This window comes from Peromyscus leucopus, chromosome 4, assembly GCF_004664715.2.
Source record: "Peromyscus leucopus breed LL Stock chromosome 4, UCI_PerLeu_2.1, whole genome shotgun sequence".
Lineage (NCBI taxonomy): Eukaryota > Metazoa > Chordata > Mammalia > Rodentia > Cricetidae > Peromyscus > Peromyscus leucopus.
This window is the reverse complement of record NC_051066.1, coordinates 85,556,626-85,573,434: the sequence shown is the minus strand read 5'-3', so window position 1 is coordinate 85,573,434 and position 16,809 is coordinate 85,556,626. Positions and strand designations below refer to the sequence as shown.

Here is a 16,809-nt window from a genome sequence, read left to right as displayed (position 1 = left end):
TTATTTACAGACCAACTTCTAGGAAATTAATACTGATGCCTGGGTGTGCTAAGGAGGCTCAGAGCTTGAAAATGAGCGCATTCATAGCAGCTCTAGAGCAATGCTTGGATTTATGCGTCGTCCTTAAGAAATTTCTGCCTCTCCCACATACACCAAACCCCTTGCAACACCCACCCTCACTGCAGCACGGAGAAACAGCCTGGATGTGGGGTTATTACACAAGTAGCCACTGAGGGGAGCCGGTCGCAGGACTGCCCTCCCACGTTGCTATGACGATGAGACTGGCGGGCAGACAGCCTTCAGAGCTAAGTGCTGGCTAAAGCAGGTGTCAGATTGCGATGAGCTAGGTGGCTCTGGGATCACTCAGAGCCCCAGGAGTGTCTCCAGAAAGTCGGGCTACTATTCTGCTGCATCCCTCTCGGACAGCTCCTTAACTCCTTCGGAACAGGCAGAGTGAAAATGGTCCACCACTCAGGCTCCATTCAGTCCTTTAAACAGCAAAAAGGTCAGTGAGAATTCTCTCCCTGCGGGCACCACATCCCGATCCGATCTGCGTTTCCTTGCAGTTATGCGGGAGCATCCTTTCCACCTGTGTGTTGAAGAGCTAAGGGACTCTGTAAAGTTAAGACCCCCTTTTATAGATGTTTCACCTGCATAAGCGATGAGTCTGATATCCGGAGCCCCACAGAGCTCTGGAGGGAGCAGGATCTGTCTTATCAGGACTTGTTTGTGTGTCTCTTAACTATCCTTCAGTGCATTGCAGTGAACTCTTTCAGCAGAGAAGGTCCCTACAGCACCCTAGGGTTTGAAGACTGAAAATTTGGGTGATATTTGCCCCAGTGTACGCTTCTAGTGCCGCTTAAGGTTCACAAGAGCAAAATGCATTACTTTTGCTGAGCTAGGGAAGTCGTAGGATATAAATGATTTTGTGGAAAATTCCAGAAGTTGGCCAGTCCCAGATGAAAGAACTCTGTAATTTCCTTAGAAAACTTTATATTTCGCCCCCATGTATGATTCTGGGTTTCCGGTTTTTATAGTTATTGAGTTTTTCTTCCAGGAACTTCCCAGCATATCATTTAGCTTTTACAAATTTCTCACTAGTTGCACGGTCAGATCAAAAATGATCATCACTCTTTGTTCTGTTTTCTTACTTATTTAAGTGGATTTTCATAAAGCACATATTTTTTGAAAGACACAGATTCTGGGAATTTTATTGTCGGATGCATTTATTCAACACTACTGGAATTTAATGAATGAATAATGGTAAATATGTCACATTTGCTTATATGGTTGCTAACATATGTAATTCTGTAGTATTACATTTGTTAATTAAAGTAATTATTATTACTCCTCTTCTGTCACTGCTAGTATTCCTTCTCCAAATGGTTTAGGGTAGATCTTTGGCTTTGTTTTTAAGCAAAAACCTTGGATAACCCCAGAATAACTTAGTAGGAATTCATTCTTCAGGCATAATATCATGCTGAAAGAGCTTCCAGTCGGGAATTATAATCTGCACAAATTCCCATGCTCTGGTGTCTTTTGTATATATGTTAGAATTGAGGCTGAAGTGAGAGACTGTGGGAGGAGACTGAAATTTGGGCTCCTATGCAGTTCTATTTAAGCTCAAAGATTTCAAAAGAAAATTCAAGAAGTTTCCTTTCTTTACATCATTAAACACGTATAAACATTAGGGACAAAAAGAAAGAAATAGAAACCTTGAAACTGCCTCCTCTGGTTATGTTCTAACGCTTTGGGAGACCTGGATACTTGAAATGTGCCCCAGAGTATCCGTGTTTTGATTCATGTTATATGTTAGGGAGCAAAGAATCATCAACTTTGAGATTAGTTGTTTTTACTCAAATGAGTGATAAACTTGTTCAATTCATGACATTTCATAATTTCCATTTTATAATGCACCATGAGCCAGTTATTTTCAAATCTCACATTTTGGCACACACAAGAAAAAAACAACATTAGCAAAAACGTAAACATGAGAAAATGGAGGTCCCCAAAAGAAGCAATAACTTTTAACTAAATGGTTCTAGTTGTGTTTTTTTTAACACCACTTTCTTTAATCTGTTGTCCCCCCCTCCAGTCCCTCTGTCTTCCCTTCTGTCAACCCCTCCATGTCCCTTGTCTACTCTCTAGCTGATAGCCTGTTTTTCTTTATTATTGTTATAAGCAGACATACTCGTGTGTGTATTATGAATATACACACATTGAGTCTATTTTTATTGTTTGTGTGTTTATAATTCAGGACTGACCTCTCTGTATTAGACAACTAATAAGGGGTGCACTTCTGGGAGAGGATAATTCTCCCAGTAGACATTAGTTGCTTATGGTTCTTTGTCTAGGGGTAGGACCCTGCTAGAAAATGGTAACTCACATTAAGGATCAGCTATTTTAATTTTTTCAATAGGAAGAAGCATGATGACACTCTGTGCTCCCTCTGACCTGGAAGTGCTTTTCAGTGCTGCTCGCCACAACCTAAACTCAAAGGGAATTCTGTACTGAAATTCTAGAGTCTTAGATTTCAGTCTTGCCTTTGGTGCTAGATGAACAATTTTGGAAAGTGTTTATCTACTTATGATATTAATTTATGTATAATATGAAGACTGTTGATTTCTGACCTTCTGTTCTCCTTCCCTCTACTGATTATACATTTAATGTTAAATATATAAGCTAAGAGGTTTCACCATATTTCCACCCATTCACATAATATAATTTTGATGATGTCATCATCTTTATACTTTATCCCTCTTTCCTATTCTCCTCCCTCTTTCCAGTGTCTTGTACTTCCACTTTAGTTTCAGATTTTTCTACTACCCCACCCTCAATTTCCACATATGAGAGAACACACACAATATTTGTATTTGTGGGAATGGGTTTCTAAACTCCTCCTCATGTCCAATTCCATTATTTTACTGTAAACAACATAATTTCATTCATCCATATAATTTGATAATTTCATTCATCCATAGATGGGCACATAGAGTAATTCCATGGCTTGGTTATTGTGAATAATGCTACAACAAAAGTGGGTGTGCAGGTATCCCTACGTTAAACTAACTTTTATCCTTTTGAATAGAAATGGTATGTCAGGATCATATGGAAACTTTATTTGGGAAACATCCATACTGGTTCCCCCTGTGGCTACATTTTTTCTTTTGTTGGATAGCACATGCAGTTAGCAATGTGAAGGCAAAGATTTTTTTCTTCTGATCTAGGAGAAGAAAGTCCTATTTTAATTTCATATTTAGGAAATTGTTTAGTTTAGTGAACCAATTGTGCCATTTATTTTTATTTTATTCAATTGTATTCAATATCTGTTAAAAAGCATTACTGACCACTCTGAATTGGACAATCAACAGGGAGTCTCATTCATGGAAGAAGCTAATTCTCCTTTCCCCAGGAGTCACTAGTTGCCTGTAGATCTATGTCTAGGAAACACAGAATACACTGTCATCATGCATTAAGACCTAAATATTCATGGATATTGGAGACATATGTAATTATATATTTGTTAATCAAATACAATCACTGATAATGCTTATTCTAATTAATAAAACCAGTGGAGATGACAGAATAGTTATCTATTAAAAAAAAAAAACAATTGTTAGTCCAAAATGTCCATTACTTGATATAAAGCAGTAGTTTTCAACCCGTGGGTCACAATCCCTTTTGGGGAATCACATATCAGATATACTGTATATCAGATGTTTACATTGTGATTCATAACAATAGAAAATTACAGTTATTTAGTAGCAGTAAAATAATGTTATGGTTGAGGGTCACCACATCATGTGATAAAGGTCACAGCACTAGGAAGGTGGAGGACCACTGATCTATATTTTTTTCTATTTGTCCTGAACATTAACCTTGCATGTGCTACTGACAGCTTTAATATTAAGTCTGTTAGTGCTTACCTGAAATGAACATAATATCTAATGTACAGTATTATAATAGAACTAAAAATCTGTGTGACAGGTAGTTAGGATCCAAAATTTAGTGACCGATAAAAGACTAATTATTGTCATTTCCAGTCTTATCTATCTTTTTATTGACATAGTAGGCCAATATAAGAAGGCCTCAGCTGTACACACACACACACATACACACACACACACACACACACACACACACACACACACGCAGATTCATTTCTTTTTCTATTTTTTCTTCATTTGGTTTTGATTTGGGAGAGTATCTTATAAAAACAGTGGGCTCTGGGCATTAGAAAAACTTTTCTTTGTAATAATATCAGTTACAATCACACACTCTACCTAATTAATTCACTGTCCCCAAGGAAGTTTAAAAAGTTGTCATAAAGAAAATTCAGATGTACAATTAATTTCATACGTTAAAGATTGCAATGCAGTAAAATGGGATTTATTCCCTCTATATTCAATGCACATTTACATAGCTATTTTTTGCTTTGTGATAGTATCATTCAGAACATTTTCATTCCTGAACATCTTACAAAAATCAACAAACAAACAAACAAATACTCCTTTCCACTGAGAAGTTGATATAGTAAGAAATCTGAGATATCTGCTGAATCTATGAGAGTTGTGGACAAATCTGCATTGTTGTCGGGTTGATTTTTTTTTTCTTGATAATGTCCTTTGTGTTTCTAAAAAGATCAACAAGGTATGTTTAATTTTTTTCCATTTAAAATACTAGATTTTTTATGAAAAATTTTTAATAGATTAAGACATTTTGAAAGTGAGAATCTTCAGCAAATATGAGAAATACAGGTAATTTCCTTATGTATGATGTTTCAAGGGTATATTGGAGTGTTCACGATTGCAGACAACTTGGAGGACACACTTGTTATTACTTTAGCACAGCTTGATGTAAACACAAGCTGGCAAATTAGAACTCGTTTCTGAGTAAAATCTGACATTGTTCAGTAGACTGATGTGTTGTGTTTCACTGAACTTATGATGGATTAATATGTCATATAGACATGGATGAAAAAAAGGGCAATGATAGTTCTGGCTTCTCATGGCTGTTTATTTAGCAATATAGCTACCAAGATATTCAGGGAGGTCATAGGTTACATCAAACACAGGCTGTCTCAATCATCTTGGACTTAATGATCAGTTAAAGCTGTGAGGGTTTCATTAAAAATCCTGTAAATGACATTTGGTTAAACACAAAAATAGTATTTTTTAAACAATTCTCCAGAATCAGGCATTTTTGTACCCAGACTAACTATTTAATTATTATGGCTTTAATATTTATATGAAGATCTGCAGGCTGAAAATAACATGCGTTCTCTTTTTCACCAACTAAATTGTTAATGCAAGTACCTATCTGCAAGCCTCTTCTAAATTCAACTTTGTGCTCAATTCCTGCTTCATGACACACAGAGGAATGCTTCTGGGGAATTACACCTACTCTCCAAACCTCTGCTTCTTAAACTTCATGTTTCCTTGGACAACATCTTCAGCATCAAAATATTCCTGTACACTTTAGAAAACAAGAAAAAAAAAGAACATAAATATATTGAGAGAAATCTTTTCACCTTTGTGCACTAATTCCCACTGGTATTTCCAGACTGGCCTTTTATTTATTACTAAGGAAAGAAAGACTATCTCTTGTAAAAAGAATCCTAAGTTTTGTGAGTCATAGGTGAAAAGTTGAAGTGAAAATCCTGGTATGACTGAATTTGATATCCAGTAAAAATCTGAGTATGTATACCTATGTGTGTGAGAACTATGGCACCTAAGGGCCCTGCCATCAGACTGGATCTGTGACATGAAATACTTTAATGTAGAGTAAAAATTGATTATGAGGCCTGTGTCTTTTCTAGGAAAGATACCTTTTTGTCAATGCTCTAATTATGATGGGCACATATCTCAACAATTGTGTTGAGAACCTGTGTTCTGGTAGCTAGTCTTGCAAACGAATACAATGGCCACCCCATTGCATCAAGTAGGTGTCATGTCTCTTGTTTAATACTGTTACCTTCTAAGCCAAGAGTTGACTTAAATTGCATAGGCATTCATGGTCAGATTAACAGTCCTGAGTGCCATTGTAGGGACTCAAATATGATTTGTTACAGAGTTCCAACTGTGCCCACACAGAACACTTAAGAGCCAACATAACTTTCTTAATAAATGATACCATAGTAATAAGGACCATACTCTTAATATCAAATGTGTTTTCTCTGAGATAGAAGACAGAGGTATGACTTCTGGATAATTCCCAGTCCATGATGCAAAAGTAAATGATTAGTAGCTGGAGTCTTTCTATCTTTGACTGGGGTTTTTGTATACTCTTCTCCAATAATGGAGTCAACTGGAGTACAAACAGCATGTCTCCTGTCCTTGGCAAATCTTTAAGAATGGAGCCTCAGGGCTGGTAGCTTGTGCAAAAATGAGTCCCTCTGCTTGTAGACAGTGATGGAATCTGGTAAGCTGGACTACATGGGTGGATGAGCTTGGCACTGGAAAGCAAGCTTCACAAAGGATGGGAAGCTCTACATGAGAAGACATTTCTACCTTATCATTGTTAAGTGTGGGAAGCACCTGAGTCCCATCAATTTCCAGAACACCTGTCTGTAGCTAATTTCCTTGCTCTACCTGTTTTCTTTATCAATCAGTACATTTCCATGACGAATTTTACTATATTCAAGCTTACTCATTGGCTCTAATAGGCCACTGTCCTTTCTGGGGTCAGTCACTTTGTATCTAAAACAAAATTGTGTGGGACATTAAGAGCCAAATCCTCTGCTCTTGTTTTACTTCAGCAGGAACTACAGAAGTGTGAAATTATATTCTAAACTTGGCAGCACATTAGTACAATCAACCTTGCTGTCTCTTCAGCTATTGTCTTTCCTCCTAAATTACACTGCAAATAGAAACTACTTTCAATTGTGGCCTTGACCCAACACTTAGCTATGTAGGAAGCCTGGATCTACTGCAGAATACAGTAAAACATGAGTCTCCCATCCTCACAACTGAGATCTGCTGACCCATGAATCAGAGGTCTTCTTTGTAGGTTAAAATGAGTGGACATGGAAACTATGTATCTCAAAATATTTTGCAAATGTTATATATTAATTGTTCATACTTATCAGGTTCTAGAAAGTTACTTGATTGACAAAAACTTATCACATATATAACCCATAAAAGCATGTATGTGTTATTGTTGGCTTTGACACAAACACTTCTAGAAGAAAATTTTCAGCGTAGTGGTGGCTAGGTATTAAATATATGCACAGATACAGATGAAAAGAATTCGTCCCTTCATAGTAGTTTGAAAAATTTATTTTATCTACTTTTATTCATTTATCTAAATCTATGTGATCTAAACTTCTTAATTTTCAAGATTCAAGAATTATCTAGAATTCAATGAAAATCATCAGGCCTTCCAGTCCATTGAATTTAACTTTCATAGAAAAGGACTAGGACTTTGTATTCTTAACAATCAAGCAGAAATGCCCAACAAGTAAGTCCATTTCAGAAACAATAGAAAAAATTAATAATATAACTGTGCAAATGCTGATTTTTTAAATGACTTCAAATGAATTACTAGTGGGAATTATTTCATAGCAAATTTTATAAATTCTAAAAGTTTAGTTGTATACATGCATTACATACCATGCAAACATAATTGTTCTGTACTTATAATATTAATAAAAATATTCAATTCTAGAAGAAATGGTAAATTCCCAATCACATATGACCTTTCAAAATTAGTCATGGGAATATAAACAGCTTAAACAGATCCATAACAAGAAAGGATTGAAGTACTAATAAAAATCCTGTCACTTCAACTAGCCAATGAAGTTGGGGCAAAGAGTCATCTACCATAAGGTTGGACTGGAGGTGGGACTGACCACTATGGGGGAGAATCCTCCTAAACCTCTTTGGGTCTGGATCTGAGTTTCTGTGACTGTGCTTCCATGACTATAATGTCATTTACAGTATTGAGAAGAGAATGAAAAATTCATCCTCTCAACTCCTTGATGTTTATATAACCTTAAGAAGCTATTTTCTATTTTTATTGAACTTTTATTCTTACACACTTAAGTGAAGAGGTTTGTGGATATATAAATTGTCAAAATTGAAAAGATGTGCCTTTTCTTTCATTTTATTTTTCTCAGCTTTGACTTTGTTTTTTGCTATTTTTATCACCTCCTTCATCTTTCATCTTTTGTTGGTTTGGTGTGCGGTGAGTTTGAAGGTATATATTTTGATTTTTATTTTCCTAGTATCTGGGACTATTTCTTTCCCTAATGCAATATATATTAGATCATTTACATATTTACTTCTTCACTCTTTTTTTCTTAAATGTTTAAATTATGTTTACCCATTTGGGTGAAGGATTGGCAGAGCACATATGTGGAGATCAGATGATTACCAGCAGGAGCCCATTCTCTTCTTTACCATGTGCTCCCAGGACTCAGCTTCTCAGGCTTAGGGACAAGCGCCTTTACCCACTAGACCACCTCGCTGGATTGTTTTCTACATTACTCTGGTTACACTTATCAATTCAAAAAATGTTTCAATAATGTAGAAGTTATCTCTATTCTGAATGTTGAAAGCATTGCCTAAGACACATGACATATTTTTATTTTGTTTTTGCTTAAAAGGCTGATGGAATCTAGATCTCTTTAAAAAGATATTACTTAGTTCTCTTTTAATTTTGACCATAAAGAATTTTTGCTGAAATTAAATGATTCAGCACATATAAATACTTGTGCAAAACTGTGGTAAGCAGGTGATATGTCTAAGACTATAGTGACTGATTTCTCATGAAACATTTGAAAAACTAAAATAAATACATTTTTCAATCTTATATACTATAAGGTCTTTATTATAAATTTTTAATTTAATATTAATTATTAATTAAGAATAATTAATAACATGTTATAGAATTTTTGAAGTTGCTAAGGAGGTAGATCCTGTGTTAACTCCTCTTAAAAAAAGGCAAGAGGCAGGATCAACGTTTGTAAGTGATGGGTATATTACAGCATGGAGAGATGAAAGTTGAATCTTTTCACAGGTTTATATGTAGATACAAACACCTTATGCAGTCAAGTTGTATACATTAAATGCCAATAGCCTTCAAAGCACTTAAAATAGTTGGGTAGCTGGACAAGATGTCACATACCTAATATTTGGTAGGTAAAGGCAGGAAAATCAGTAGTTCAAGTTCAACCAGGAATGCAAAGTGAGTGTGAAACCATCCCGGGAATAAAGGAAGCCCTGTCATATAAAACTGAAAAGAGCAGGGCAGTGGTGGCACACGCCTTTAATCCCAGCACTTGTTAGGCAGAGGCAGGCAGATCTCTGTAGTTCAAGGCCAGCCTGGTCTACAAAGCAAGTTCCAGAAAGGCACAAAGCTACACAGAGAAACCCTGTCTCAAAAACAAAAAACAAAACAAAAAAAATTAATTAAATAAATTAAACTGAAAAGAAATGGCAGAATAATGACAAAAGCTAAAAGTCATCAGTATCATCTGTGGCTGATCTGAATTCCTCAAGTATTATGTAATTTATTTGTTAAAATTAATTTCTTACAGAACTACTTGAAGCTAGCTTTTTAAAAATAACATTCTTATTGATTTTTTGAAAATTTTATACCTTTACACTGAGGATCTCTTTTTTTATTTTATCAGCATCAATTTGACTAATCAGTGTGTAGTGTTATGTTTTTATTAAATAGATTGATGCTTAATCAAGTAGGAGTTAAATCATTATGCTAAGGTTAATTTTCTTTTTGGTAATTTTTCCCAGAGAAATATTTCAAACTTTTTCATTCACATTATTCATTTTTACTCTTTCCTAATTTGTTTGAAAGTTTAAAAAAAATTACATATTAACTATTTTCTCCTTGTTTGAAGTTTATAAATTTTTGATGTGTGGTTGGCGAAACTAAGGAGCAATCATAAGCCTGTAGTAGGTGAATGAGTGAATGAACTCTTGATTTTATTTTCATGATTTTTTCTATTATTTTATGATACACTTTCTCCAATATTTTCCTGAAAGTTAAAGAGATAATTGTTTAGAATTTGCAATAAAATGTCTTTATTCTCTTAATTACAAATGTTTGATAATTTGTCAGGTCTGCACAGATAGGGTCCAAAAACTGAAAGAAGCAGACTTATGTCCCCATGGCTAATGTAGAAGCAGTCACCAATTGTTAATCACTTGCAAAGAAAACTTTAGTTTCCTCCAAGGGAGACTTACTTGGGAAAATAACTACTATTAAAGGTAGGCTGCATGCCCAGCAATAAATGACCAACAGAAAACAAATTAACTGCATTTTTGAAGGTTCCTTATAATGTTCTTTTGAAGGTTCTCAAAATGTCAGGTCTTTTTCTTTTTTTTATATTTTGTTCTTTTTAATTTTTTTTTATTCATTTTATATACCAACCATAGTTTCCCCTCCCACCCCTCCTCCAGTTCTCCTCCTCCCGCTCCCCTCCTCCCACCTATCCCCTCATCCACTTTTCCATAAGAATAAGGCTTCCCATGGGGAGACAACAAAGCTTGGTACATTCAGTTGAGGCAGGACCAAGACCCTACTTCACCCTGCATCAAGGCTGAGCAAGGCATCTCACCATAGGGAATGGATTCCAAAAAGCCAGCTCACACACCAGGGATAGATGCTGGTCCCACTGCCAGGGGCAATTTTTCTCTTATTTATTAATTTTATTTTATGGTTTCCTTCTCTCCTTTTAACCTATAGGTCCTTTGGATGTATATAATGGCTTCCACTTTATCATTTTTATGAGATTCTTGAGTATGTAAACAAGCGCGTTTCTGTGGGTTTTTTTTTGTTGTTTTGTTTTGTTTTGCTTTGTTTTTCTTCGTGTGTGTGTGTGTGTGTGTGTGTGTGTGTGTGTGTGTGTATGTGTATGGCTTCTCTTGGCTTTTTTCCTTATGCTTGTTAGTTTGTCCAATTATTAGGTATTAGTTTTTGTTTAATACTATTATATTTTGTTTTATCATTATCCATTAAAAGTTTATTTTTTAATGAGAGACAGAAAGAATCAATACAGATGGGAGGGGAGGGGAGGAGGAACTAGGAGAAGTATAGGGTGATGAAACAGTAGTCAGGATATATCATGTGAGAAACAGATTTATTCTCGGAAAGGAGAAAAGTAAAAAAAAAAAAATGAAAGGTCGTGAAGTTGAGAGGAAGTTGGGGAGACACAGGAATAGTTGGAAGAGGATACAGGAGGTGTAGAAATAATATAAATGCATCATTCATTCATGTATGAAATTCTCAAAAGTAAAAATTTCACTTAAAAACAAATAAGTAAATAAAATCTCAAAATGAGATTTAAACAATTCTTTTTTTTAATTTTATAATTAGTTTAATTTTACATATCAGCCATGGATTCCCCTGTCCTCCCTCCTTCTGCCTTCTGCCCCGCCCCCTGCCCTCCCACCATCCACTCCCACCCCCCCATTTCTATCTCCTCCAGGGCAAGGACTCCCCTGGGGATTCAGCTCAGCCTGGTAGATTCAAACAATTCTAAATGAAAACTGCTTCTTCTTAAAACTTTAAGAGCATGATTTTGTAGTTAATTTCCAGTTGACAAATTTACCTTTTTGTGTTCTTAAGGTCTTTCTACATCCTTGCTTTTTTAGCATAATTTTATTATATTTCTATTCTTTCGTTCTCATTTTAGCTCAACATTTGGATAGTTGAACAAACAATAAATATATGTTTGACAAATCTGCTCTCATTATGTGGATGACCTGACACCTTTTGGCATCTTTCTTGCAGTGAGAATTTTTTTTTTTTTTTTTTTTTTTTTTTACATCAGAACTGGTAGCATGCTTAGATATTGTCCTTAATTATTTCTGCAAATTCAAGTTCACACCTAAGTTTTATCCTAGATTCATACTCAAAATACGAGAGTACTTTATAAACTTGTTTGCTAGAAGCCAGAGAAAGACAGGCTAGGTTTCAGAACTAATTTAATCATTATCATTTCTTACAGCCTGGGTAATGGCTATTGTCAGAAACAAGGCATATACAGGTACCAATGTCTCAGGGAGGGAATAAAGGCACCCAGGTGATTTTTTTTTTTAAATTTTGTATGTTAAAGAGAACATTAGAGTATTAGATGTACTTTTCATTTCAAGTATATGATGACATTTTACTGTTCCAAGCTTTCTCCTAAACCATAGCTGTGAATAAAATCAGAACTGCATTGAGTCAACCAATTTTTTATTGTAACATTTCCAATAAAACATCATTGTATTCAATACAGAAATGTGTTTTCACTGCATTTTGCAATATGATTGATGGTGCAATTATAATGATTGTTGAACTGTTGCTTATGCTTCTCTGTTATGAGTGCCAGGTATGAAGGACTAGAGGACATTTGCACGTAATATATTTACAGCGTGGGAGAAACACTGGTAATTTTCAGATTGCTAATGCCAGCTGCCAAAGTTCCTTGCTGTTATTATGATATACAAGCTCATATTTGCAAAATATTGTTCCAAGAACATTATCTATGTCCCATATGGGAGAATGGTAGTCCCTCACAAACTGTCAGTATACTGCAATCTTTACTTTTTTATTTTTATTTTTTTTATATTCCAGGTGAAGATATTAATTTTTTAGGAACAGCAACCCAATTAATTAATCTGTGTATTTGGTTGTATTCTGGTTCTACTTGTAGATTTTAAAATCTATTCTATTTTTTTTCTAAAATGCCTCTTTTATTGTCTCTTGCCTCAAAAAATATATTTGAATGTAGCGTTATTGCTACTAATTCTTTAAACATCCTCAGCATCTGATTCACAGATTTGGTAGAGTTGCATATTATTGTCTCTACTTGCTGTTCCCTTCTTTGATTGTGAGTTTATATCTTGACGGTTACAATTAAATGACTTCCTTGTCTAATGCCAATGACATCGCATTCTTCATGGACCACTGCTGTGTTTCTCCATTCAGATGAGACTCAAATGTTCTCAAGAGAATATACTGGAAAGCTAAAGTTAGTACTACAAATTTGCCAATCTTAATTTTTGAAACAAACTGAACTCTGTATGCTTACAGAGTCAAATATCCAGTTTGAAGTTCTTTGTGTTTTATTTCTTATCATCATGGTAACTACATAAAATAGATGTGGTTTTCCGTGTAACTGAAGATTTTAAAGAACAGGTAACCTAGTGAAGCTCAGGATGTTCCTCATGGACTCTCTAATACTTCTATGCCTGACCTTGAATTCCCTCTTATTTAATTTTGCAAGCCAATTTATCTTAATACAGTGACTAGCTGAAAGCAAAAGTTGCTGATTTTTAAGCAGATGGTCTGGTGGCAATTACAAAACCATCCCAACAAGAGCTGACCCCCACTAGAGTTATTTTGCCACTGATATAAATAAATGAATACATGTGCATCTTGAATATGCCCATAGTATCAATTTACCTCATAAATCAATTTGATCTTTAGGGAAAGGAAAGACCTTTCTGTTTAAGGCAGAATTATATTGCTAAGGCTCCATTCTATGATTTAGGAACTAGACCAAAAAGTGAAATTATACATCTCCCAGGGGGGAAAAAAAGAAGATGAGAAAAACAGAGGTTAGGAAACTACCTTTAAACATGATGTGTTATGACTGAGAACAGCATAAAGAAGCCAGTATGGTGCTGTACAACTTTAAAATTAGCACTCAGGAAGCTGAGGCAGAAGGATTCAAAGCCAGGGAAGCCTGAGAGTATACAGTAAGAACTGTCTGAAAATATAAAACAAAAAAACATAATAAATACAAAGGAGAGAAAGAGAGGGAAGGAAGAAGGGAGGGAGCGAGGGGAGAGAAAGATAGTATGAAAAGAAGGAAGATAGAAATGAAAGAAGGAAGAGTGAAGGGTTTTACAATCATAACACAGGTGTTTTGTCCCCATCAAAAAGTTAGAGAGAACATATCTACACAGGCAAATACATTCTCATTTATTTGTCTACTCCAAATGAGAGATATTTGACTCTGAATCAACAGAACTCTTCAACACTGGAAGGTCATGTATGTGCATATGTGAACACAGTATACTGGGGAAGGTAAAGGCATGTAGTGGTTATTCAAATTCTACAAAGAAACTTAAAAAAAATATTCCCAAATCAAGTCCATTTGGAAATGTTTCAAGGTCAAAGGATCCATTCAAACATCTAAAAATAACATATATAAATATAAATATATATGTATATATTTGTGTGTGTGTGTGTGTGTGTGTGTGTTTCTGTGTAGTTTTCAATGCATCCAGGGAGTAATTTCCCCTCCCTCCACTCTTCCCAATTCATCTCTACCTCATCTCTCCCCCAAATCCATACCTCCTCCATTTCCCTTTTGAAAAAAAGCAGGCTGCCCAGGGACATAAACTGAGCATGACACAAACCCTCACATCAAGACTGGATGATGCAACCCACTAGGGCAAAAAGGGTCCCAAGAGCAGGCAAAAGAGTCAGAGACACCCCCACCCCCACTGTTAGAGGAGTCTGATAAGAACACCAAGCTAACCATCATAACATATGTGCAGAGGATTTAGCAAAGACCCATGCAAGCTCCATGATTGTTCCTTCAATTTCTGTGAGCTCCTAGGATCCCTGCTTAGTTGACATGTGTGGGTCCAGCTCTCCTTGTTTCCTCGACGCCTCTGGCTCCCACAGTTCTTCCTCCATGCATTCAAATTTTCTTGTTTTCATTATTCTTCCCATTGTCCTCCTCTCCCTTTGCCTCCTCTTACTACTCCTCCTCATACTTCACCCCGAGAGTCTTCCCTGGCACTCCTTTTAAAACTGTCTTCACTTCAATCTGAAAGCTCCAAAGCTAGAGAAAATAACATATTGTTGTGGGTTATTTTTTTTTTAATTTTTCTGTTTAAAATTGAAAACATTCTGTCAAATACCAATGTTTTGTTCTTTTTTTCTTTACCTTTGTTTTAACACCCATTACAAATTTTTGATTATTTCCTCAATTTGACTCTCTCTCCCTCTGTCTTCTTCTTTCCATTTTTCAGTTCTTTCTTTCTTTCTTTCTTTCTTTCTTTCTTTCTTTCTTTCTTTCTTTCTTTCTTTCTTGTTTCTTTCATCTTCTGCTTAACTTTATTATCTCTTCCCTTCTAAAGGTACCATAAATATATACCATTTTTGCATGGTTTAACCTTTTTAAATTCAATTTTTATTTTTTGTAAATTTCATATATTTTTACTGTATTTATATCATTTTCATCACCTCTCCCCACCTCCAGCTCCTCCTGTACCCCCTTTCAAATTCATGACCACTTATTTAATGCTGAGTTACTTTAGTGTTGCTCATATATGTATGCATTTAGGGCTGACAGCTTAGCATTTGATAGCCTATCTAGAGGGCTAACCTCTGGAGAAATCTCATTTTCTTTCTCTAAAAAGCCATTAATTGATTGTTGCTCTTCATGTAGAGTAGGGCCTTGAGAGATTTCCCTCATCCATGGTGGTGTTTCAATTGGAATTGCTATTGTGCAGGGCTTGTTTGGACTAGCTTTCAGTATCCGAATATGCTGTGCCAGTTGTCAAGTAAGAAAACAATGAATAGTGTTATGCAACTGTAAAATCTATGGACCACATCAATCAGCAGCTCAGAAAGGTATCTCCAATGTTATAATAGTGGCACATACCCAGGGAGTGTGGTGATATATTGTGTCCCCCAATATATTGTGCACCCAAATAAAGCTTATCTGGAGATCAGAGGAAAAAGCCAGCCACTGTATTAAACATAGAAGTCAGGCAGTGGTAGCACACGTCCTTAATCCTAGCATTCGAGAGGCAGAGATTCATCCAGATCTCTGTGAGTACAAGGCCATACAGAGCCAGGTGTGGTGGAACACACCTTTATTCTCAGTGCTAGTTAACCATAGAAGTCTGGAGGTCTGTACAGACAGACAGGAAGTGACAGAGCTGAGCAGAAAGAGGAAGTGATGTAGCTGGGCAGAGAGAGGAAGTGAGATGACAGGGACAGAAAGAATATAGGCATGAGTATACAGAAAGTAAGTCTCTCTCTTTGGCTGAAGATTTCTAGTGGCAAGAATGTGGCTGGCTTCTTTCTGCTTCCCTGACCTCTCAACTTTTACTCCAATATCTGGCTCCTGGTTTATTATTAATAAGACTGTTCAGCAATTCGTCTTACAAGGGAGTAATCAATAGTCGTCTAATTGGGCTTAAGTGCTCCCCACATAAGAGAATTCATGCCTGGTACTATTAAAAACCCATAGCTAGTGATGTCATGGACTTCAGAAGAGAACCTACTACTGCCATTTTCCTAAGCCATTGTAACTTCAAACTGCACTCTCAATACAAATCTGTAAACCCACAGACATACACTTATACCCACAGATCAGTGTAGCTCTCATCCCTCATCAAAGAACTTCCTTTTTCAGCAGATGGTGATCATTGCAGAACACTACAGCTAAACTCTTATTTTCAACAAGGTCTGATGTTTCACTTAAGAATATCTAACAAATTAAATTTGGAGGGGGCAGTGGCGTTGAGACAGGGTTTCTCTGTGTATAGCCCTGGCTGTCCTGGAACTTTCTCTGTAGACTAGACTGGCCTTGAACTCACAGATATCCACTTGCTTCTCCTCCCAAGTGCTGGGATTAAGCCACCATCACCAACACCAGTTGAATTCTTAACACAATCTTTTGCCATATTTAGATCTATTTTCTTTTTGTCTACTGTAATGCTGCATGTAAGACAACATCATCCATTGCTGCTTCAAAAGACACAGAGCATTCACTTGATTACTGTTATTTTCTAAACTGGAATGTGTCCCTAGTTGGGTTCAATGCTGAGTCAT

At 35.9% G+C, this 16,809-nt stretch overlaps 1 protein-coding gene across 1 annotated transcript in view; it reads left to right on the top strand.

The window, feature by feature from the left end:
- Positions 1-212: 212 nt before the first annotated feature.
- Ano3 (anoctamin 3) overlaps positions 213-16,809 on the top strand; it is a 255,321-nt gene continuing 238,724 nt past the window's right edge. The window contains exon 1 of the mRNA XM_028882377.2: positions 213-505. Within this exon, the coding sequence (XP_028738210.1) occupies positions 460-505 (46 nt within the window). The 5' untranslated portion in view covers positions 213-459. The remainder of the gene's footprint in view (positions 506-16,809) is intronic.